Raw genomic sequence first — 23,092 nt, forward strand, 5'->3', positions numbered from 1 at the left:
ATCGACAGAAAGGCATCCGCTGAGATTCCCACTGCTGCAGTTACAACCACAACTTGCAAACTCAGCCCTCAACTTCCTCCTGATCCAAGAAATCAAATTATTGCGTATTGTCACTCTGGCACAACCCGTTCCTTATTAAATAACCAGTAATACTGGTCCAAAGAGCAGCTTGCATTTGTTGCGTTTAAAATGCAAACGGGGTTTTAAGCGGAGTGATCTGAACCCTGTGTCTGAAACGGTTGGCACAGGAGACAGATTTGGCAGAGCTCACAGAACACTGCAGCCACAGCCCAGAAGAGGTCTGTGTGCCGGCAGGAAAGGCCTCGCTGCCTTGGAAACAGAGAAGAAGGCGACCCAGAGGAGGCAAGCGCTCGAGAAGGGGGCGGGAGGCGAACGGGAAAAAGGTGGAGTGTTGTATAGGGAGAGAGGGAGAGCTTTAGAGGGGAATTGAGAGCCAGAGGCAGAGAGAAAGACAAGGGGAGTAGATGCAAGATTGAATTCAAGACTTCATTGAGAAGAAGAAGGTAACTGAAGGACAACTTGTGGGACTGCTAAAATGAGATTGAAATTGACTCCAGCAATCTGGCCCAGACTCTGAATTCCTCACACTGACTCGTTCATTCCCAAAACAAATGCAGGAAGCTGGGCGAGAGAGATCAGCACACCGCTCCGGATAACAGGAGCCAGTACGGCAACAGACCGGTCATGCGAGTCTCTGGAGAAGAAACCAGGAGGATAACTGAAGACACCAGAGAAGAGCGACAGGGCAGATATCCTCCACAACATCTCCAAGACCACCACAGATGTCCGGGGAAGGAACGGTGAGGAAGACTCACAGATACTTGTGTGGACGGGACGGAGGACTCCTGAGGAAAAGGGTCCTGACAGATGCGGGGGTCCCTGCGCAGGGCCCTGGGGTCGGCCCGCAGGGGCTGCTTCTTCAGGTGGCTGGGGGTGAAGGTGTGTCGTAGGAGCGTGCTGCTTGTCGTTCTGGTCTGGCTAGTCTCCTGGCTTTTCCTCAACGGCTTGGTGTTCGTTCACAGAAACATGTTCTCGGACTTTTGCACTGACGACAAGAGCAAACAGATTCTTCAGAGGGTGGTAAGGCTATGAAATTTGTTTGATTTAGAAGTGCTTGTTCTCGTAATAAATAGACTATTATATTACCTTGTCAGTCTTATCTAACTTAAGGAAATATGAGATGCAACAAATAAAATCTGGATTTGTATAGATTGTGTGCATGTTGGTGGTGGATTAAAACAGCAGAACATTAACATTAAATTCTTAACTTTTAAAGCCTTTTACCGTATCGATCAGCTAGATTTTAAAAAATGCAAATAATTAAACATATCTGTCAGAAAGTCAGTTGCCGATTTAAAAATAAAAGTTCCTTAATATTTCTCAAGCTGTATGGTTATTTAAAGAATCTTTAAAATCTGCAAGTTTTCCACTGCGGAAAAGAGAAAAAGGTTCTTTAGGGAACAACATTTTTTTATCCTATGGCACTGCTGTGAGGATAATTTTTGGCATCTACATTTTGGAAAGTGAAATCCTTCCTTAGGGCATCCTGACAAACTTTCTAACAAATAAAAGCGAGCATTTCATACTGTAGGATTAATCAGTCAAAAATGCATTATGGGTAGCAACGCTTACGACCTCCATTAAAGGATTAAGCATTGTTCCTCTGGGGAACCTAAAGCTCTTTTGAGCTACTGGTTAAAAGATGTCAAGTGAGTGCTGAAGGAACATTTTATTTGTTGCAACACCATGAACAGCAAAATCGCTTCTGGTGGTCATTAAATGGGGCCGGATGGCATCGTCCTATAAAAAACGGTCAATTAGTGGGAAACTTTATGCAAGCAAATTGTCATTACTGAAACTAAGTGTGTTGTTGTGAGTGGATTAAAAGCAAATATAACAACCAAATGTTAGAGTTGGAGTAAATCTATTGAAACATAAAAACTATGAAAAAGTAATTAAAAGTAATAAAACAAAAACTTTTAATAACTATAAATGACATGCTAATAATATATATATATATATATATATATATATATATATATATATATATATATATATATATATATATATATATATATATATATATATATATATATATATATATACACATATATATATACATACATTTTATTTATTGGTTTCTCAAATTTTTTCTGTTTTTTAAACCATTTTCGCATGGGTTTAGGGTTAGATTTCAGATTTGCGTAAGGAGGTTATTTAATATACAATTTCCCAATGTTTTGGTCTATATTTAAGCCATGGTCGCTTGAGTTGGGGTTAGAATTGGGGTTTGGGTTAGGATGTCATTTTTATATAACAAAAAGTTGTTCTAACCCTAAACCAAAGCAAAAATGTTAAAAAATGTTAAAAAATAGCAAATAAATGAGAAACCAATCAATGAAACGACAAAAAAGATGTGCCGTTTAAGTGAATGGGAAGGACTGGCATATCATATTCGCGCCAAAGTGGAATTTGGCGTATGTATAGCACGATTTTTACACTTCGTGCTATTTATACGCAACTCTGTGAGACTAGGTTGATATATTTGAACTGCCAATATGTACCTTTGAAGTACTAGTATGCACTATATATAATTTCTTTTTTCATTTTTTAAAAAAAATGTTTTTAATTTCCTATTAAAAATATAAAAAATATTTCATATATATATATATATATATATATATATACATATATATATATATATATATATATATACATATATATATATATATATATATATATATATATATATATATATATATATATTATATATATATATATATATAAAATGTTTTTATTTTTACTAAATTTAATACCATAAAAATATATAAAAAAAATGTTTCCTACCATAAAAAAGCTATATCAAAACTATTGTCTATTTAGTTTTTTTCTTTTGCACCCTCAGATTTTCAAATAGTTGTATCTCGGCCGAATATTGTCCTATCCTTACAAACCATCAATGGAAAGCCTTTAGATGATATATATAAATCTCAATTTCAATTGACTAGTGTAGTGGTCAAGGGTCACATATAAGCTATTACATTATTAAAACTAAACATTTTTATTATGGATTGTTAAGATTATTCAGCTTACAATATTTAACCTCCTAAGACCCGAGCTTTGGTTTGTCTTTTTTCAGATTTCTTCCAGCTACTTAGAAAGAACCAATAGATATAATAACCAAATATTTTTCTTTGAACATGAAGCATTGTCAACAGGTTCCAGTTACACAGAATGAAGTATTATGCTGCAAACAACAAAAAATTTGATGTCCGCGTATGTGGACACACCAGGTCTTAGGAGGTTAATGCCAAATAGTCCATAGATATTTTAAGAATTTATAGATCATGTATTTGAAAAAACACTGATGCAATATTTGTGATATACTGCAATGGAAGGCTATTTCTGATCCTAGTGTGTAAAATGTAAAAATCATAAATAATGGATCAGCATGTGACTGACTTCAAACAGCTGCAAGCTATTGGAATGCTGCTGTGTGCCAGAATCCTACAACTGATGACTGGGTGGAGATACAAACTACATTGTAAGATATTTGTCATTGAAGGATGCTGCCTTTGTTGGGTTGTACTGGAGTGAATTCAAATTCCAAGGAACATGATGAATATTTTGGAAACCGGGTTCGACAGTTGAACAGAAAACAAGTAAACAATAAACCCACAGTGCTTCTGTATAGCTCAGTAGAGCATTACATTAACAGCACAAAAGATCATGGGTTTAAACTGTGGGAACACACATGCTGATAAAATAAATATGTGACCCTGGAGTCATAAGGGTACATTTTAATGGGATTTATAACTTATCTTACAGAATAAATAAGCTTTCCACTGATTTATGGTTTGTTAGGATAAGACAATATTTGGCCAAGATACAACAATTTGAAAATCTGGAATCTGATGGTGCAAAATATCAATATATCGCCTTTAAAGTTTTCCAAATTAAGTCCTAAGCAACATATATTACTAATGATAAATACATTTTTGATATATTTACGGTAGGAAATTTACTAAATATCTTCATAGAACATGATCTTTACTTTAATGATTTTTGGCATAAAGAATGACCCATACAATGTATTGTTAGATATGGCTACAAATATACCCGTGTTGCTTATGAGGTCACATACAGTATATACCGTGTAATGTATTCTAAGTCGATCTGGATAAAGCATCTGCCAAATACATAAATATAACTCTTTTCACTGATAGCCACCTAAGGTCGTTTTGTGTATTTCATATTATGTCAGTTCTCTAAACAGTGGAAAGGAAACTGAACATCGTAGCTCAGCACACGCAACATGTGGTTAGACTTTTAAAGCAAATGATAAACGACTCTCATTAAAATAATATAATCTACACTGCTTATTTCGATCAATATGACATCCAGAAAGATTTATGAAGTATGATTGTTTAAACAATCTTCCGCCTCTTCTTCCGTCTCCGCTGAATGTTTTTTGTATAAATCCACAATGACATGCCACAAAGCTCCTTTTGCATCAACTCTATGGCATCTTGTAATTTTCAAGGAATGAAATGCAGATGTAGAAATTCACGTTTTCAAATTTTGATTCGTTCATTATGCACATCTAAGTTTGCATTACCAGCGAAATTCAGAAGCTTGGTTCTCATATAGTCACGTCAGATGTTTGTTTGAAAAAGCATCAAGTGAATTAAATTAAAATATTTACAGCCTTTTCCTGTTATGACACTTTAAAAAAATGCACTTAACATTTTAAGTTTAATCAACTTGAATTTACAATTAATTTCAACTTTCTTGACTTTGCTATAAATTGTAAAAAAATTAGGTTAAATTAGCTTTATTTTTTATAATTTAAAGCAACTCCTCACTAGTCAAGAAAGTGGAAACTAATTGTAATTTCAAATTGAATAAAACTTAAAAATTTAAGTTCAACAAGGAATTTTTGAAGAGTATGCACAATAAAAAAAAGTGATATTTAGATGTCAAATAGGCTAGTAGGCTTTTTCTCAAATATCTACATTTACATCTGCTGGGCCTACAATTCACTGCAGGATTTTATTGCACACTCGTGCGCGTTCGTGGAAGTTTTCCATCGTTCAAATTCCCAAACATTAAATCCAGCTTCTCGGTTGATGAGTTGTAAAACATTCTGATAGTCTGCCAAACAGTTAGCTTTCGTAAGGGGTTCAACGCTGCAATAAACAAATAAGAGTTGTGCAGATTAACACGATAAACTGTTTACGGTTTCTCCCAGCATGTGTCTGAGAACCTTTGGGCGATTACTGTCTGAACTATGAGACCTTTCTTTAATCAGCTGTGCCATCTGTCACCTGTTCGACAAGACCTATATGTGATCGGATTCTTGGCACGGGTTCATCAAATGCTCGACTGCTGTTTATAATGGCGATCTGCTGCAGGCACTTGACACAGTTTGGTTTTGTGTTTATAGTCTAATGTGAAGGTTAAGCGCAGATGGTCTACACATCTTCCATGTGGTAGGTGGACGTGGCCCACTTACTTGATGATTTTTTTTTGTAAATATCATTGATGTGTAGAAGATTTCATGCTCCTGAAAAGCATTAATTATTAATACTACACAAAACCAACTGTTACAGAATTACTGTAATGTATATGATGACAATGATAACAATATTTTCAAGATCATCTGTTGCAATCATTTGAAATGCGCATACGCACGCACACCTGTTTAAAAATTATGCTATAGATGGTTTTAGCGACAACACATAAATAATCGGCTTTTGTTGACCAAACTTAACTTCTGGTAGACAAAGAATCAATAACAACAGAGTCCCTTTATTTCTGATAACAAGCGAAACGATAACAAGTAAACTAGTTTGAATCATAGCTAATACCATTACACTGATCTAACATTTCTGTGTAAAATTATTGTATACAATGTTGAAAGAGCTAGGACATTTTCTAAAAATTGTTTGTCTGAAAAATCAGCCTGGACTGTTAATACGTAGTATTTAAACGTAACTTTTAAACGTTTTTTTACAGCTAAAACACATTACGTATCTTTCATTACATAAAGATTGCTTTATAATTTCCTTTTAACCATTGTAGCGATATGTTACCACCTAAACCCTACCCCAAACCTTACCCTAAACCCAAACCCTTTTTATACAAAATGTTTAGATACATAATGTATTCTTTTTATGTTATGCAATGTAACAGACAGATATATTTAGGAACATTTTAGTAACAATAGTATAGCATTCAAAACATATTTTAAGCCACCACAGTCCTACTATATGAAGTAAAGAGAAGTATTAAAGTTATTAATCCAAGAAAACGTTGATCCGGCTTCCCTCTGTCACAGCGGATTTTTTTACATTTCAAACGTACGGAAACGGAAATGGCGCAAATATGTCATGTGGCACGCAAAGAGCCAATAAGCTTTTGATATCACTGCCGTAAAGCAATGTGTCGTAAAGCTTCTTGAGGCGCGATATTTGGTTTCATCGGACGCACCTGGATCCGAACTTTACTTCCGGTTTCGTTTTTTTAAAGGTCTGACTAGTTGCTAAACTGATCTCTTGAACGAATGCCTTGTCGAAAATAACAAATGTTTTGGTTTCCTAGGTAATCTATGTGTTGTTTTTTTTTGCTTGTTATATAAATAAACTACGTTTTAAGGAACTTTGTTGTTATTTATTCTTAGCAGAATTTACCGGAAGTTACGTGCGGACCACGACAGCCATTGTTTATGTTGTTACTGCTGAAACCGTCTATAACGAACGCGTGATCTGACTTTACGGTTGCTTATGAGAACTCGGATCAAGATCGCTGGATAAAGGGCTGAATTTGGATCTGTTCCTCGCAATCGTATGAATTTTAAAGATGTGGATTACAGCAAATGAATAAAAGTAACATCTTCTGTGAATTTATGTTGTATTTTGGTGTAATTATTTCTTAATAGTAATAATAACGTATTGCATAGAAGACAGCATAGGAGAAAACGTGTTTTTGTGTGTCATGGCAAACAAACTTAATATAAAAAATAGTTAAATAAATACAGAAATGTTATTCATTTTAAAGTTACAAAAATTTCAATATTGTGAAATTCTTAAATAAATCAGAAAATATGACTGAAAACATGCCATTAATATGAGTAAGAAACGCCAATGCCCGCGATTTTAAATTTATGAATAGGAATAACTTACGTACAAATTTGTACGTTTGTAAAGCTGTAAATACGTAAATAATTTACGTATTAGTCCTGTCAAAACGTAGATATTATATGTTTCAGTGTGTTTTAAACGTAAGTAAATGTATGTATTGTACAACCACACTGAAACGTAAAAATACACACGTATTCTCATGAGATCAAGTTTGAAAAATGGACATATGTATCTCGGATGGTTTCAGGGTGAGTAAATTAATTTTCATTTTAAGCTGAACTATTCCTTTAAACATTACATTGTGTGAATGTCATTGCATCGCATTTTAAAGCATAATTTTTTAGGTTTTGCATTATTTAATATAAAACAACACATAGTACATTTAGATCTAATGTGATCAACGGTATTTAGACATTTTCTTTTTGATTTCAAACCATATAGCAGGATAATATTATACATAATTTAAGCACACCTGTGGTTACTTTGTTACTACACCCATGTACATCTGAAGGAAACATAAATTATTCCAGCCATTAAAAATTAACTTGGGATCAGTTGGATAAAATTATGTGCAAAAGTGGCTATAAAATGAGAAGATCCATTCATTTGCAGACCACTCACTTGTTTTGAGGTTATTTTCAATCCAGCGTTGAGTCAAAAAGAGTCAAAAGAAAATGTTTATATTTGACCCAACAATGGGTTAAAACAACCTAGCATAGGTTAAATTGCACCCCAATAGATTGGGTTCGTTCCTTGTTGACCCAACGCTGGGTTGAAAATTTCCCATATTTTTTTTCGATTGTACGGTTATCCAAAGCATACAAGAATCCATATGAAAAACAATTGCCTTTGAACTTTCTGGCTTGTTTTAGTGAGTTTTGTTGGCGAAAGTGATGGACTGACGCAGGCCAGCATATGCGGACATTCTTAGAATGCCGATACGGACTACCACAGATGGCAACGCAAAACAGTGTATCGATTTAGACAGCTAAAATGTGACTTAAATGCCAGCCCAACTTAGGGTAAGAGGTTTATCAAAATCCCTCAACCTCAAAATGAATTACCTACAAGCTGGTACCTTGAACATTACTTCCCTAAATACGGCAGTGGAAATCTCAGAGTTTGTTATCAGCTGGACATTGGGACTAAACATAGACTGAACTTACAGTACAAGACCCTCTCATGGGCCTCTCACTGTGTTAGTGTGGGCCAAAAAGGCATCTTGTAGTCACTCCGGGGCATCTGGTCAAAGCCAATGTTTTTTAGGTTTTTTCAGTTTTAAGTCCCCACATTTTTTCCAGCTTTGCATCAGATGGGGCAACAGTTGTTTTTAGCTCCCGTGTGCATGTAAACTTTCCCACCGCAAGGTCTGGACATATTTAAGATGAATGGGCGTACAGTGCCTGTGTTTGTGTGTTCACTATAGATCTCTAGATAAATGTGAGATTTGAAACGGAATGCATGGAGGCACCAAAGACCCTTGCTGACGGGTAGGGCACAGATCAGAGAAAAGTGCGCCGTATTTCATGTTTGTAAGCTACATGCTGACAGAAATATCTTTTTTCTTACGTGTGGCCAAAATAGACCAATACGTAATGGATATTAAAGTACCATATTAAAGTACTGATATAGTATAAGCAATATACTCTTCATATAAAGCATCTAACCATAACGTATGAATGATATCTCTAATAGTCTGGTTTGTTCAGGAGAGATACGCTATTACTTTTCCTTAAAAAGTCAGATTTTTGCAGATAATAACTCAAACTTTTGACTTCATAAAGTAAACAGCTATACAAAATACCCACAAAGCTAATTTTTCCAACATCAAGCGTAAGCCATATTTTCTTTAGAAAATGTAAAAAAAGGCTTGCATTGCCATGTTCAGCCAAGTAAGCGTAATAAGCATGAATGTTTGAGGTTAAGAATACATCAAAGTTATTTTTGGTTTTATAAATAATGAATACAAGAAGTCATGGCTTATCTGTTGAAACACAGAGGACACATTTTTATGTAATGGGATACAGAATGCCAGCCGTTAATCCATTCTGAATAGATCATGACAGGGAAAACATATCGCTAGGACCATTAACTATCCAAACCATCCCCAGACCGGGCCCACATGACAGCTGTTTACTTTGGAAGGTGGCAGTGCAATCTCTCAGGAACCTTCATCACCCTAAACCCCCTGGGCTCCAAAACTGACAACTCCACAATAAGCTCATTTTTAATGGCAGAAGTTATAAGAAGATAAATAGCAGAACTGTTTTAACATAATGCATAAAATGATCATTCGATTATTTTGGGAGATTAAATGTGTGAATGCAATAAAATATGCTGACAGGTGGCTTTGGAGCCATACTGTACATCTCATAATAGGCACATATCCAATAAGTGTGATGGCATTAAGATTGCATTAATTAAATACATTACGCATTAGATTTAATAGCTTTAAACGTTGGAAAGGAGCCACGTTGACATGTGGGAAATCTGTGCAAATAGGATAATAAGAAAGTGTTTTTCTCGCATTTATCCTTTTCAAAATCGTTTTTTTATATTTCTTGATAAAAGTAAACATTGTGACCAAACCATTTATAATTCTTAGCTACTACACCGTACCACTTTAAAAAGCAAATGTAAGTTCACAACACAACGAAAATAGGCCACAAAACAATGAAATAAAGCCACAACACAACGAAATAAAGCCACAACACAACAAAATAAAGCCACAACACTATGTAATAAAGCCACAACACAGCGAAATGAAGCCACAACACAACAAAATAAAGCCACAACACAGCGACATGAAGCCACAACACTATGTTATAAAGCTACAACACAATGAAATAAAGCCACAACACAAAAAAAAAAGCCACAACACAGCGAAATGAAGCCACAACACTATGTTATAAAGCCACAACACAGCGAAATGAAGCCACAACACAACAAAATAAAGCCACAACACAGCGAAATGAAGCCACAACACTATGTAATAAAGCCACAACACAACGAAATAAAGCCACAACACAACAAAATAAAGCCACAACACAGCGAAATGAAGCCACAACACTATGTAATAAAGCCACAACACAGCGAAATGAAGCCACAACACAGTGAAATAAAGCCACAACACTATGTAATAAAGCCAGAACACAACAAAATAAAGCCACAACACAGTGAAATGAAGCCACAACACAACAAAATAAAGCCACAACACAATGTAATAAAGCCACAACACAGTGAAATAAAGCCACAACACAACATAATAAAGCCACAACACAATGTAATAAAGCCACAACACAGTGAAATAAAGCCACAACACAACATAATAAAGCCACAACACAGCGAAATGAAGCCACAACACAACAAAATAAAGCCACAACACAACGAAATAAAGCCACAACATAATAAAGCCACAACACAACAGAAAACGCCACAATACAACGGAAATGCTCCGGACCACAAGGGGGCACTTTGACATTTTCTTTGTCCCTGTACAGCACATTTTACTTTCTATCCCATGACATATTTTTCTTTCTCCAAGAAAGAAAGGTCTTAGTTTGATCTTTTTCCATAGTATAGTCTCAAATAAATAGCATAGTCCTTCAATGTTTAAATGGTTAAACGGGAGTCAATAGCGGAGTGCTGTGATAAAATTCACATAAGGTAAAACGATAGAATCACGCACATCCAAGTTAAATGCGGGTGCAGGATCAAATCAATGAATAAGTAACAAAAGAGAAGGAACCGCACACCAAAAAGCTCCCTTTCATAAATTTATTAGGAGTGACGTTTCGGGTCTCTACAACCCTTCCTCAGACTACCCGGAAGTTAACACAGTTGCCTATTTATATATAGTCAATGTGTCATGTGATTACACCACACTCACATAACACAAATACACCAAAATTCATCATTTACAAAAACATATACAAAAAATATATAAATATGTAAATATATATAAATATAAACATATAAATATATATACACCATACAATTTTACATATCCCTAAAACGTATACCATACCATTAAACAAAAAAAATTGTATGGTATACGTTTTTTTTAATGGTATGGTATACGTTTTAGGGATATGTAAAATTGTATGGTGTATATATATTTATATATTTATATATATATATTTACATATTTATATATATTTTTTATATGTTTTTGTAAATGATGAATCTAATCTACACAGATGCAACAGTTATTTTTGCAAATCATAAATTGTTACACAAAAAAAATATTAATACACGAGATAAGGGGAATCATAGTGGTGAGCATTGTGGTGATAGTTTTTATTTATTGTGTGGCTGCGTTAAAAAATTCTCATGCAAATAACGATTAAAATATTTTCATAAGTTAATAATAATAAGTTTGTTGTGTGGCTGTATTACGTTTATTTTATGTAAATAATAATTAAAATGTTTTCATAAGAAACCTTAATGTATATGAACTTGATTTGTAAGAGCACTTTGGGGTTGGACTGCTTGCATTTCTTGGGTCCGATTTTAAAGCCCCCAAACCCTTTCAGCGGTGAGGGTGGACGCAGCGATGTCCTCTGCTGCCGTCAGGTCCTGAGGCAGATCCACCTCCCGTTACACGGCGTGCCCGATTTATGCTGGCAAGCTTGGGATTCCCCCGTCTCCTGACATCATTGTAGCGCTTGGCGCAACGATATGCCAGCTGATGAGACAATTGTGTCTATTTCCTCTCACGCCTGTTTAACCTACGCTGATTTGGGCGGATTTCTCCTATCCCCATACAAAACAACTTCTCTGTCTTTGACTGCTCTTACAAGAACGTTGGTCTCCTCGGCTGTGAACCGCTCCTGGCGTGCGCCTGGTAAATCCGTCATAATAATAGCAACCCGCCATGGAACTTGAGCCCTTGCGTTTAAAGGGAATGTTGGATAGCGTTCTGATTGGTTTATTTGACGTTACGCCCAAACCACACCTATGAATAATGAACCTACTTCAGACCAACCCCTTATTGATTTGCGCCCGGCGCAAGAGTTATTTCTCACGCCGGGAAAATAGCAACAGCGCCCAAGATCCGCCCACAAACTCACTTGCGCGTTGCGCTTCGCACTTGCGTTTCAGATCGTTATAATAGGGCCCATAATGTGTTAAAATTACACAATGTGTTAAAAGCTTAACTCACAATCAGAGGCGTCATGCCCATTCAAACTGAGGGGGCACGTGCCCCCCTGGTTTTTTTTTTTAGTCAAATGGATTTTGCATGCAACCTCAAAATCAAAGAAGCGTCCATTAATCTGTTATTTGTCTTTTAATCTGTCTAATATGCACAATGTTGCTGCTGCACTTTGCTATCTGAGGAATTAAAACGTGTAAGAAACGCTCACAACATTTCCAAACCCCAGTACGGTAATGTGCATTTAACCTCCTCTGTGTAGAAAATGTATGGTTTAAAATGTGACCGTCTTGACGTTATATTAGTAGATTTCTAGATTCATCTTCTTGGTACAACGCCAAAGTTCGCCAGAGTTCACGGGGTCGTGGGATCACACATGCTCACATATGAGGTAAAATTTGATGCAATAATGCATTCCTCTAATAATTTTATCTACAAATCATTATTGAACATTAAAATCAATCACGTGGCTATAGCTTATGTCATATTCGTTGTTTATATACTTCTAAATGGATTTAAAATTACATTAATTTTATAGGATGATGCAGTTGCTTTGCAAAATGCATTAATGACACAATTAAAGAAGTAATTTAATAAAACTTAAATAAATAAAACATGCCGTTTCAGATGTAAATAAGATACCAATATGTCATTATTCCGATTAAATAGTATTTGATATGAAAGTTAGTCAACACTTTTATTTTGGAGGTTTTTGTATGAAAGCAGCGGTGTTCAGATTGTTAGAAATCTAAGATGCCATGGAAACGACAAAAAGCAAAGAAAGCTCTATATTTTGTTTGATGTCTGTGTATGCACAAATTTCTGTGAGTTGTACGCACTGTTCCCCCTTCAAAAATAAAATTGGTGCATGACGCCCATGCACACAATGATGTGGAAAAAGTCCATTTCCGTTGTGTTGTGGCTTTATTTAATTGTGTTGTGGCTTTGATTCATTGTGTTTTGGCTTTATTTCGTTGTGTTGTGGCTTTATTTCGTGTTGCTGTGGCTTAATTTCGTTGTGTTGTGGCTTTATTTCGTTGTGTTGTGCCTTAATTTTGTTGAGAATTTTAGTTTGCTTTTAAATTCCGCTGTGTTGTGCATATTGGGCCACCGTAACTTTGTCATTAAAACAATGAAACTATGTTTTATTTAGAAAATGAAAATCCAATTGCAATGGCGCAATACTATATGCCAGTGTTTGCCAGGGCATTGCTATGTGTTTGGCAAGGCCCTCGGTACATTGGGTACTCTTGGTGGTTGTTATTTTGAAGAAAGAATGTTTGGTTAATTGCTGATGGCACAAACAAACGGCTCATGTATCCTTAAAAACAAAATGTTTTTTGATCTTCCAAGTATAAATCATAACTTTAATTGTAGTTTAAGAGTAATAGCATGCCACAGAATTTGAGGCATCCCTGATATTTACAAGGCAAACCTTTGTCCAAAAAAATTTACGTAAGTCTCAGCTGTGTTTGGCTATTATTTTAAAATGCAAAATTGCTTGCTGTCAGTGATGTGTGCAATAGCAAGCTGATGTCCTGTTATGCATCTTTGTTTCAGTGTGACGATTATCAGCAGGGTGTGTTGACTGGCGATCTTTGCGAAGACCTCTGTGTGGCCGGACATGTGGAATACAAACGGTGCCTTTATTATGAGAACGGCAAAAAGGTCATGTCCGCCAACTGGCGCGGCGTGCCTGTCGTTCTCAAGTCTAAGCTGGAAAACTTCTCCTCCTATGAGGCTTTAGCTCTGCTAGAGTACCAGGATGCGGCGGGGGGAACGGGAGTCGAAGAAGAGCTCTCACCTCTGGATGTCGTCTTTTATGCCACCCTGGAGATCAAGAACTCTCTGGGCCTGGAGACAGAAACGAACATGACTCTGCCCCGGCTGTGGGGCCAGAGGCTAAAGGAGAAAGAGCGGACTTACTCACGAGCTGAGCTGGCCTCGCTCTGGGCTCTTCTTCAACAAGAGGAGTATATTTTTCTTAGAGTACTGCAAGATTTAACCCACCATGTGGCTAAGATCTTGGGGTCTTGCGGTCACTTTTATGCAGTGGAGTTTTTGGCTGCGGGACACGCGTGGGACCAACACATCTTCTCTTTGGAGGAGTTGTCACTCAGCCCTTCACCGAGCCCCTGGAGCGGAGGGGAGAGGATGTTAACAGCAAGAGATATGGTGCCCCGGGTAGCACTAAGCTTTCTGGAGATGGTGGAGCATTTTGAAAACGATTTTACCCACCGCTTACATCTCTGCGACATCAAGCCGGAAAACTTTGCTATCAGGAAGGACCTGACTGTGAGTTAACACAAATTTAAAAGAGGAGCATTTATTACAGTGTGGCTGTCATTGTTAAACTAAACTAAGGTTGCTTTCATTAGAGTTGATATTTTTTTTATATTTAAAATAAAACTTGTATTTAAACAACCCCAAGGATGCAAATAATATTAGACTGGTCAATATTAGTAGATTATAATCATAAGCTTATAATTATTTTCTCACCGTTTGGTAAATTGTCACTTTACCGACATTTTCTACAATAATTATTGTACGGTATTAAGACAATTAATTATTACATTTAAAACAAAGCATTAAAGTAAAACAGATTGCATTAATCAAGTGCCCAAATTCTAACTAATTATCATGAATACAGTATATAACAGTTTATATGTCCTCAAAATTAACATTGATTGCATCAAACACAGGACAAATATTATAATTATTATTATATTATAAGAATTAAGGAGTTTAGATGCAAATGCCGCTAAACGTCACCTCCATCGAAAATGAGATAATGAAATTAACCCAATGCTTATAAGTTCATCAAATACTTTCGCTTTAAATCAGACATAAAGAGTCTGATCAAAAATGCTCATTCACAAGAAAACATGTCAGACGCACTTAGAGGGTTTTGCATTTTATCTCTTCAATTATATTCTTAACTTTTGTTTAAAAATTAGAGCAGTATTTAGAGACGGGAGATGTCATGTAGTCTGTCATGTTTCAGTAAAGCTATAAAACGGCTCATTCAGCATTTTTGTCAAATCAAATATATTTTTATGTTACTTTAACTTAAAAAAATACGTTAAACAATTTCAACTTGATTTTATAAGCCAAAGCTTAAAATAGTAGGTTGAATTGATTTGCAAAACCAAGTTGTTTTAACTTCTGCTGCATATTTTTTTAACAATGTGCGGGTTTAACTCTGCAATGTTTTTTTTTACTATAAACATCTGCCATCGAGCAGCTGCTATTTATGCATCGTATCATGCTTGTGTTTGATACCCATCTATCTCCGCAACTTGAGATGTTCAGCACGCCATTTTGCAATACAATGCATGGTAATATTTAAAGCATTTTTTGCAGAAATGTTCTGCAGGGGCATTTAGTTTGATAAATGTTAATTTAGTGCACAATTTTCAGTAATATTCTAATAAAATTAAGAGCTCAGAGCTTTGCCAAATCTTTGGTGGTTCTTATTAGTTTAAAGAGAGGCTTTACTAGGAGTTTATAGAGGTTATACAGTATGGTGTAACAAACATATACACAGGAAATTAAAAGTCTATGTTAACTTAAAAAATCTGAGTTTTAAAATCAAACTTATTACAAAGAAATTTAAACAAAGAAATGTTATGACTTTTGAAACATTCTTTATGGAAAACTGTGAAAAGCATGCTTTCAGACATTCTTTGGAAGAATCATAACATATAGTATATATATAATATAATTCAACGGACCCGTATAAATACATATAACATATTATTATATGTATTTATACTACGGGTCCGTTGAATGCTTGAATCTGACTGATGAACGTTCTGAGGTGTGCAATTATTTTCTGGGAAATGCACAGCAAACATAGTTCCAGGCAGCTCTCTTGCCCGTGTAACAGTTCACTTCGCATAGTTAACTGTAATAACAGACTAACAAAAACAACATGACTTGATTTGATGATGATGATTTTCCAATGCAATAACAACGCTGTTTGGAGATGCACAGAGGTAGCTTCATTCACACAATCTCGCGCTTGCTTGCTCTCTCTCTCTTTCTTTCTCTCTCTCTGTCGCGGAAGAAATAGCCCTACTCACAATAGCGGATGAATCCCTTTAAATATATCATGTGATCAATGTCTTAAGGTGTGGTAACCATAGTATAAGCAGAATAATTTACCACAGGCCGTTGAATTATTGAAAAATAATGCACACCGAGACGGCATCACCACCTCGGGTGTGAATTATTTTTCTAATAATTCAACGGCTCGTCGTCAATAATTCCTTACGTATGTATGTGTATAAAAAATCTGTTTGTATATATATATATTTATATATACAAAAATTGTGAGAGGTGCAAAACAAAACAACAAATCCTAAATCAAAGCAACAAAACAAACTAAAATTTTAAAACAAAATACCAAGTCAAAAAACAATGACAACAAATACAACAACAAAACTTGTGGATTTTTTTCTACATGAACTGCAGAATGATGCCAAATTTGAACCCACAGTAAGGCCAATACATACTGTATTTATGTGTACACTGTGTTACAAAATTTCTTGATTGACAAAGCTGTCGTCCAATCAGAAGTAACTATTCTGTTTGCACAATGAATACAGTGTATATACCTTTTCCGGTTAAGTGATTAGTCATTGTGTTTTCAAACTTAATTTGTTTTCGGACTTGTTGTTTGTCGTTGGATTTATTGTTGTATTTTTTGACCTTCCATTTTGTTTCTAGATTTGCCTTTGTGTATTAAAATTTTTTTGAATTTGTGTTTTGTTTTGCACTTATTGGCCACCGTTTATATGTGACCCAATCTGTAAAATCCAAAGATTTTCCATAAGATCATCCTACATAATGTAAAGATTCTGTGATGATATAACCTTGATATCTTAAATATTGACTGAGTAAGATCATGTCAGAGATTAAAATCAATGGGAAATCCAACTATCCTCCTAATCTCAAAATCAGGGTCACATACATTAATAAAAATGCACACGTATACATTTTTATATGAATGCATTTTGTGATTTGTGGTTTAGGTGGTGGCAATAGATGTGGACATGGCTTTTTTCGAGCCTAAAATGCAAGACATACTTGAGCAGAACTGCACCAGTGACAATGACTGCAACTTCTTCGACTGCGTTTCAAAGTGTGACAAGAGTAAAAACAGATGTGGGTCTAAACGCAAAAACAGCAACCTACAGGTGGGTGAACCTCTTATTACAGTCCTCTCATATACAAAACAACAATTATTTAACAATTATAAAATAGTTTGAAGCAATTCATGTATATTGCCAACCCAGTCTCACCCCATGGCATCAATATTTGACGACACTTGACCATGCGTCAATATGTTGACGCGGAGGGTATACCTTTCGCGTCATTTTTGACGAACTGGGGACTTCAATACTATTATGTTCGTTGCATTCTCTTTCCTATTTTCTTACCATTTTCGCGTCGGTTTAGGGTTAGATTTACATAATGACATCCCTACCCAAACCTAACTCTAACCCCAACGCCAGGTGACAACTGTTTAATTTCGCGTATCTAACTCTAACCCCAACGCCAGGTGACAACTGTTTAATTTCGCGTACCTAACTCTAACCCCAACGCCAGGTGACAACTGTTTAATTTTGCGTACACTGTTTAATTTTGCGTAATCTAACCCTAAACCGACGCGAAAATGGTAAGAAAATAGGAAAGAGAATGCAACGGACATAATAGTATTGAAGTCCCCAGTTCGTCAAAAAATGACGCGAAAGGTATACCCTCCGCGTCAACATATTGACGCATGGTCAAGTGTCGTCAAATATTGACTAGTGTTGCTTTCGTCAACGAAATGTATGACGAAATATCCTCGTCAACGAACCTTTATCACGTGACGAAAAAGAGACGAGACTCAACGTAAATGCTGGTCATGTGACAAAAACTATAATAAAATGTATAATACAATATTGTTGACGAATAAAAACGAGACTAAAAGTGGTTTACTAAATAAAAACTATGCTAAAATGTGTCTTCATTTTCGTTGACCAAAACGAGACGAGACGAAATGTTATAACGTTATTTCGTCTAGCCATCTCCTGGCACCCCGCCACCTGACTGCAAATTATCATATGTGTTAAATGGCGCTCTGCAAATCGATCCGCAAAAATACGTAAACGTACCGCGAGAGCGATTAGAAAGCATGCAGAGCAGTCTGTTCTCGCGATGCTTTGATATCATACGCAATCCGTTTGCGCAGTAACACGCGACACGTCACTTTTGATGGACAGCTGCACCCGCGAGTACACCGCTGCATTGTCTTCAAATGGAAACTAAAAGTCCAAAAGGAAACCCCTGCATCGTTTTCAGGTGAGTTCACAAGCCTGTTAATATGTATAGCGTTGACTGCTGGCACCGCGAACTCATCTGTGTGATTTAAATAATATAACAATGTACCAGTTTGCATCTTCAATTGTTTAAATGACATGTGCTGCGTTGTGTTTTGAAGCATGGTAAATATATATATGCTAAAGACGTTGTTTTATAACTTATGTGCTAACAACAAGGGTCTGTGTCCTTATTTATTATTTGAATTAACTAAACTTGCTTAACTAAATGCTTGAGTGTTAAATCAATCAAACAGCTGTATTATTAAGAACATAACCATACATACAAACTTTTGCTTTTGTTAATAGACATCTTATGTTTCTCAAAGCTGGCTTTTAATTTACTTACAAGAAAGATATTTAGTAATTCTCCAAAATTGCTTGGATTTATACTGACACGTAAAATTAGCTTTGTCACATTATAGTGCTATTTGCAAAACAAATACAGATATACTATATTGCATATTTGTATAAGTGTAGTTTGTGTTGCTGTCAAAATACAATTATAAATGATAACAATAGCATTTTAATAAAGTGCTATAACATTTTAATAAAGTGCTATTCTCACACATAGCCTACTATAGTTGTGATTTTGTTGTTGTTTTTTAACTAAAGGTGGCACCACCGTAAAAGTCAGCTTATGGCACCCATCTGACCAGCAGTGGCCCTGTGTGTGTGTTTCTGCTTAAACTACTCTGTTTTGATTATGTAGACTTTAATGTAGACTCTTTACCTACAGTCAAGGTTAAATAAAATTAAGTAATATATATATATATATATATATATATATATATATATATATATATATATATATATATCTTCAAATCAAGTAAATTCCAATCAGAGCATCTTCCATGTCTGAAATGGATATATTCTTAAATCTATGAAAATTTTGGTTTTGTCTATACTACTGCTAGGTACTTATACTATATTGACTGGGTTAAATAGAATTGCATTACTAAAAAGAGACTAAAATACAATTTTCATTGACTAAAACTAGACTAAAAATGTCACCAGTTTTCGTCGACTAAAACTAGACAAAAATAGTCAAGGATAATTCTGACTAAAATAAGACTAAAATGCCCAGACTTTTAGTCGACTAAAACTTGACTAGACTAAAAAGAGTATGAACTGACTAAAACTAATAAAAACTAAAATGTCAGCTTGACACAAAGCCTAGACTAAAACTAAAATTAAAACAGGCCGCCAAAAACAACACTAATATTGACGCCATGGGGTGAGACTGTGTTACTATTGCAGTATTTTATAGCCATGTGGTTAGTAATTATCTATGTGGTAAAGGTGCTGGTTTACTCTGCAAAAGAACAGAAAATTACTTTGTTTTGGAAAAGTCACAAAGGAATACCGGTAAAACAGCCCGGAGGAGACGACTATTCTTCAGTGGTAAACACTGGCAGGAAAAATGCAGGGAATGTTAATAGATCATAGTATCGCTGATGGGAATCAGATAGTGCCATCATTACTGGTTCCAAACACAATGAGGGCTAACAGGGACGACCGAACCTAAAAAATCCAACAAGCAGGTATTGCATCAAAGGGCTAACCATTCTCTCTAAGCTATACTGTAAAAATTAAGTAAATTTCAATTTTAGCAAATGGACGAGGTAAACATAAAATGGAGCATAGCGCCAAAAATACCATAAACAAGATAACGTTGGCCATGGCAAGAGTAAAAACACAAACTGATGTCCAATTAAGCAAACCCTGTCCTAGTTTACGTTAATGCTTCACATGATGTCTGCAATAATACATAACAAAACAACAAACTACAATAATACATAATTTATTTTATCTGAATGGCACCTACAACAAATGCATGTTTAATTGATTCAGCAATTAAATACATTTCGAATCCCATGCTTTGTCCTAGTCACGCAAACGCTTTCATCTGTTTCATCTGCGTATTTCGTAGTCAACACCTGTTGTCAGTGCCCACTCCCTTTAAGAAGATGAAGCTAACAGACAAACTAGCTCCATGAAACCAAGTCCAGCTCCGTGCTACAGGTGGCTGAGACAGAGTCCGTCTTTCCATCCCCGATCACTTAACACAACCCTTGGTGACCTCTACCTTCCCATTGTATGGCCTGCCATTCAGAACAATAAGGGCTTTGTATAGTTTAGGCCATTGGGTCAAGGAGACCATCACATTTCGCGCTCGAGTCCCTTTCAAATGGCACGCAAAGCGAATGTGGCCGATGATTGCTCCGGAGATGATGAAATAAAAGCAGGATGGCGCTAATGGCCGTTTCCGTCATCCGTATACCAAACGCTTTTCCGTCAAGAGTCAATACCTGTCATGGCTCTTTCTTTCTGCAGGTGATCTGTGAGAAGATCTTCAGGTCTTGGTTTTCTCCCACGCTTCTTGGCGCAAAAGCAGGGCTCCCCCTACAGGTAGAGCTGCAGCGAGCCGTGCAAGAATGCGCCGAAACGGACGGCGGGGAGGATGCGGGCCGAAGGCGGGCGGTGAGACAGCAGCTGCAGGGCCTCCTCACGGAGCTCATCGAGGAGGATACGGAAAGCCGAGGTGAAGGCCGGGAACACAAGATGAGACGTGTCCACACCTCACTTAACTTTTGAGGGGACGTTTTGGATAGCTGTACAAGATGTGCAATGCTGGAGATCTTTTCTGATGACTGGATTGTCTAAAGTCTGGACTACATTCCTACAGCTTTTAAAACTAATTTTTAACATCGGCTGTAGAGAAGTATGTCACTTATATTAAGAGTGTAGAAATACCTCTTACTGCTCTCAAGGATACTAAAGATCATCTCAGATAATAATAATATCAGTTTTATTTGCTGGAGAGAAATTGTTTAACTGTATATTTGTATAAGCATTTCAATAAATCATGGTTTAGTCACGATCCTACCTTTCAGTTCTTACCAGCAGGAACCAAACGCTGCGTCACGCTGCATTATATTCTGTTCACAGTTTGCCATGAATCTAAGAGAAGGCTCAAAGATTCAACTTACATTTGGTTCCTATTGCCAGAAGAGAAAAACTCTGTTGGTTTGTTTGGATATAACTTCAATGTTTTCATCTTCACAGGGGATCAGGTTCCAATCTGCCTCCAGCTGTCTTTTAGGAGAGGGTCGGGTAGAAAAGACTAAACAGAACCTTTACCCAAAGGGTAGGATGAGATATTGCGTGATTAGGGCAGAAAGAGTACGACCAGAGCTCCAGAAACATATTACCCAACAGCAACTTTACTGATTTATGTTGTTCTGTCGCAGTTGGACAGCAAACGTTTTCACGATTGGGTTGCAGAGGTCATCACATTGTGTGTCTCCATGGCAACGACAAAGATCTGCTTTTGATCTGAGAAGTAACTTACTGGCGGCAATACAGACATATATTTGGAATCAACAGTATTGTTCCTAAAGTCACATAATTGGATGTTTTTATTTTAAACAATTTCTTAAGCTAAACAGTGCATGCAACATTCAAACAAGATCAAAAGCTGGTTTTTCGCCTGCTTGATTTATTTGCATTTTTGGTAACTTTGACATGGGTTTCTTAGATATTTGCGAAACAAAACAACGTTTTGTTGTGTTTTTGGAGAGTGGGGTAGATTAGTTGTTAGATTATGAAACAGTGTTTGTAATTATACGCTGTTTACATCATGGTTTCCACTGTTTAGGAAGAATGAAACTGCAGGTTTTATTAGTCAAAGCCTTGCAACCGCTTGCAGCTCATGGTTGTTTATATCAACTGCCCTGTGTTAAATTATTCTCTTTTATGTTGGAGAAATCCAGTGACTAATGTGCTTAATATAGTACAGGAGCCAGATTTTCAACACATAGGGACGGTTTCCCGGACAGGGATTAGACTAGTCATAGACTAAAATAAATCTAAGAGCTGTACAAACTGAAAACAACTTGCACTGACATATCTTAAAATACATCAGTGCCTTTTATTTTGCCTCAAAATGCACACAAGTAATGTTTTTGGTTAGGCATGTTATAATTTCTAATTAAACAGGGTCCAGTACTAATTTAAGCTAATCCCTGTCCGGGAAACCACCCTGTAATTATTGGATAAAATTAATTTTATTTTAAAAACTCTGAATTAATCTTAAATAATGTGTATCTTAATGTTCAGAGAGATTGATTTTAAATTTGATTGCAAAATTATTATTATAATTTTTAACCCCTTAAGAGTCACCCCATCCTTTTGAGTGGGGGGGGGGGGGGGTGAAAAGTTGAAGTTAATATAACTCTGGCATTTTTTTTTTTTTGGTCTGGAAGTGAACTTTCACTGAAGTGTATGGAGGTGAAAATATTAAACAGAAAAATTGTTATAGCAGTTTACATTTATTTTAATAAATAAAATAATCCAATAAAAAATGTATTTATAAATAAAATTATAAAAGGGTAGATTTCTCA

At 36.0% G+C, this 23,092-nt stretch overlaps 1 protein-coding gene across 1 annotated transcript; it reads left to right on the forward strand.

The window, feature by feature from the left end:
* Positions 1-310: 310 nt before the first annotated feature.
* On the forward strand, positions 311-21,570 carry dipk1c (divergent protein kinase domain 1C). Its single transcript, XM_065294748.2, has 4 exons — positions 311-1,101; positions 13,879-14,613; positions 17,355-17,519; positions 21,024-21,570. Exons 1-4 carry the CDS (start codon positions 889-891, stop codon positions 21,282-21,284), a joined length of 1,374 nt encoding a protein of 457 aa, XP_065150820.1. The 5' UTR covers positions 311-888; the 3' UTR covers positions 21,285-21,570.
* Positions 21,571-23,092: the final 1,522 nt, after the last annotated feature.

This window comes from Paramisgurnus dabryanus, chromosome 22 (genome assembly GCF_030506205.2).
Source record: "Paramisgurnus dabryanus chromosome 22, PD_genome_1.1, whole genome shotgun sequence".
NCBI classification, from domain to species: Eukaryota; Metazoa; Chordata; class Actinopteri; order Cypriniformes; family Cobitidae; genus Paramisgurnus; species Paramisgurnus dabryanus.

Coding starts and splice junctions, on each gene's coding strand:
- dipk1c (XM_065294748.2), top strand. CDS start 889: ATGCGGGGGTCCCTGCGCAGGGCCCTGGGGTCGGCCCGCAGGGGCTGC. Junction 1,102..13,878: donor AACAGATTCTTCAGAGGGTG/GTAAGGCTATGA, acceptor TCTTTGTTTCAG/TGTGACGATTATCAGCAGGG. Junction 17,520..21,023: donor GCAAAAACAGCAACCTACAG/GTGGGTGAACCT, acceptor TTCTTTCTGCAG/GTGATCTGTGAGAAGATCTT.